At 61.5% G+C, this 2,765-nt stretch overlaps 1 protein-coding gene across 1 annotated transcript in view; it reads left to right on the top strand.

Annotated features, from left to right (window-relative positions):
• Positions 1 to 280: 280 nt before the first annotated feature.
• The window catches only part of UNC45A (unc-45 homolog A (C. elegans)), a gene marked incomplete at its 3' end in the record, with an annotated part of 4,606 nt that continues 2,121 nt past the window's right edge, over positions 281 to 2,765 (top strand). The window contains exons 1-8 of the mRNA XM_009076318.1: positions 281 to 353; positions 454 to 629; positions 718 to 810; positions 1,051 to 1,218; positions 1,394 to 1,562; positions 1,755 to 1,925; positions 2,033 to 2,204; positions 2,358 to 2,657. Coding sequence (XP_009074566.1) covers positions 281 to 353; positions 454 to 629; positions 718 to 810; positions 1,051 to 1,218; positions 1,394 to 1,562; positions 1,755 to 1,925; positions 2,033 to 2,204; positions 2,358 to 2,657 — 1,322 coding nt within the window. The remainder of the gene's footprint in view (positions 354 to 453; positions 630 to 717; positions 811 to 1,050; positions 1,219 to 1,393; positions 1,563 to 1,754; positions 1,926 to 2,032; positions 2,205 to 2,357; positions 2,658 to 2,765) is intronic.

Below are 2,765 nucleotides of genomic sequence, written 5' to 3'. Positions count from 1 at the left end.
TGTATGCCCTCGGGCTGTCCCCAGGCAGTCACAGTGTCTCTGGTCTCCCACTGTGAAACTGTGTGTGAGGCAGGGGGGAACACAAGGTGCTTCAGGGGCTCAAGTAAACCAGGGGCACTGGAAAAGCATCAGGAGCCATAGAGCTCCCCAGGGAGCCCGTGGGGGTTGTGTTCTGGGAAGGACAGGGCATCCCACTGGGGTGGCTTGCTGTCCTCAGTGCTGCTGTTCGCATCCTGTCCCCACTCCCCAAATTGGGGGGTGCTGGGCTGTGCTGGGCTGCATGGACAGCGCTCAGGCATTTTCCAACTCTCCGCAGGAGGACTATGCCAAGGCGGAGGCTGACGCAACTAAAGGTACTGTCAGTGGGGACTGGGGGGGGACCGGTCTCTGTGCTGCCCATCAGGGCAGGGCAGAGCAGGCTGGGGGCTCTGCCACAGACCCCCTTGTGTGCAGCCATCGAGGCGGACGGTCGGGATGTGAAGGCGCTGTTCCGCCGTAGTCAGGCGCTCCAGCAGCTGGGCCACCTGGACCAGGCCGTCAGCGACCTGCAGCGCTGTGTGAGCCTGGAGCCCAGGAACAAGGCCTTCCAGGAGGCCCTGCGCACCCTGGGGAGCAGCATGCACGAGAAGGTTGGTGCAGGGGCAGTGGGACCCCTCTGGATGTGGGTGGCTGGGGGAGGTGGGAGAGGGCTGAGTTGCTCTTTCTGCTCTGTTGCAGATGAAGACCATGTCCTGCACGGACTCAAAGGTAGAGCAGATGTTCCAGATCTTGCTGGATCCCGAGGAAAAGGATGCGGACAAGAAGCAGAAGGTCTGAGCTTGGGGAGCAGAGGGCAGTGCTGTGGCTGAGAGGCGAGGAGGAGAGGGAGGATGGGTGTTTCCCCAGGTCAGCAGTGGCTTAGCAGTGCTGCCGGGGCAGGCTGGGCTTTCCCTGCAGAACCTGCTCCCGGAGACGGGTGGAAAGCAGTGCCTGAGGCTGCTGGGGGCTCCCTGTGCATGGTGGGCTGTGTTCCAGTGAGCTGTGACCCAGACACAATTTTTTTTTTCTCAGGCTGCACAGAACCTGATTGTGCTGGCACGAGAGGAGGCTGGAGCAGAGAAAATCTTCCAGAGTGATGGTGTGCGGCTGCTGACGCAGCTGCTGGACACAGCCAAGGCTAACCTGATGCTGGCGGCTCTGCGCACGCTGGTGGGACTGTGCTCTGGCCACCGCTCCAGGGTAGGTCCTGCTGCACCCCAGGGCCAGGAGAAAAACCATGTCAGAGAGGCTGTAAAGTGTCAGATGGGAGCGCTGAGCTGTCACTTGCCAGGCTTGAGTTTGTGAGAGGGAACTATCCTGATAGTGCCAAGGCTTCCCCAACGCCTTCTGCAGACAGCTGTGCTTGTACCCACAGACCATGGCCATCCTGGTGGACCTGGGGGCTCCCCGTCTCTCGGCAGTGCTGGGTGTGGAGCATGAGCAGGTGTCCCTGGCTGCCTGCAACCTGCTGCACGTGATGTTCGATTCCCTGAAGGAGGGGCTGCAGAAGGACTTTCGCGGGAAGGAGGATGCAGTGGTGCTGGGTGAGTGTGGGCTGTACCACCTGGCTAGTGGAGGGGGGGAGTCCCAGGGAGGTGTGGAGCTGCCACGGGTTCTTCTGCTGCCCACCCTGTCACTGCAGGAGCCCCTGGTCATGGCATCTCTGCCATCTGTACCATGGTGGGAGTGAGGCTGTGCCCAGGGTGCTGACTGCTAGGCACTGTCTCTTCTGGAAGATTCCTCCAGGGACCTGAAACTGCTGATCAAGCACCTCCTGGAGCTGCTGGTGCTGGAAGGGGCCTCAGCACATGGCCGTGACAATGCCCTCAACTTGCTCATCAAGGTAGTGCCCAGGAAGTCACCAAAAGAGACCAACAACACCATGAGCCTCTGGGTGATCGACCAGGGTGAGTGGAACAGCCAGCAGCATCCCACTGGAGCATCATGTCCTTCTGCTCCAGTTCTGCCTGTGCACCTCACTGTACCCCTCACCAGGGTGTCTAACGTCCCCCAGGCCTGAAGAAGATCCTGGAGGTGGGCAGCACGGTGTGTGGCAGCCCAGGTAGCCTGTCCGTGACGGAGAACAGCCGGATGAGTGCCTCTGTCCTGCTGAGCAAACTGTACGAGGACCTGAAGTGTGATGCTGAGAGGGAAAACTTCCACCACCTGTGCGAGGACTATGTGAGGTAAGCCAGGGTCCTGGGGGTGAGGGGGTGCAGTCACCTGCAGTCTGGCAGCACCTGTCACCCTCAGTGCTAAAGCTGATTGCAAGACCCATGGTGGAGCAGGAAGTGGCTGGTGGGATCAGCCTGACCCTTCCTGGTGGTCTTTCCCCGAAGGAGCTGGTTTGAGGGGCACGAGCTGCTGGGGAAGCTGCGGGCCATCCAGACGGTGTCGTGCCTGCTGCAGGGCCCCTCGGACGCGGGGAACAGGGTGCTGGAGCTGGAGGGCATCATGGACAGCGTGCTGTCCCTCTGTGCCTCCGTCAGCGAGGCACACCAGCTGGTAGCAGTGGAGGCGCTGATCCATGCGGCTGACAAGGCCAAGCGCGCCTCTTTCATCACGGCCCATGGCGTCAGCCTGCTCAAGGAGATCTACAAGCACAGCGAGAGGGACAGCATCCGCATCCGTGCACTTGTGGTGAGCACGGCGGGATGGGGGAGCCCTGGTGTGAGCTGCAGGACCACTGGTCACAGCGCTGCCCCTGCCTGCTGGGGGTCCAGGAGGAACATCGGGTACCTGTGCCC

This window comes from Acanthisitta chloris, unplaced genomic scaffold (assembly GCF_000695815.1).
Source record: "Acanthisitta chloris isolate BGI_N310 unplaced genomic scaffold, ASM69581v1 scaffold29146, whole genome shotgun sequence".
NCBI classification, from domain to species: Eukaryota; Metazoa; Chordata; class Aves; order Passeriformes; family Acanthisittidae; genus Acanthisitta; species Acanthisitta chloris.
This window is presented reverse-complemented; position numbering and strand designations above follow the sequence as displayed.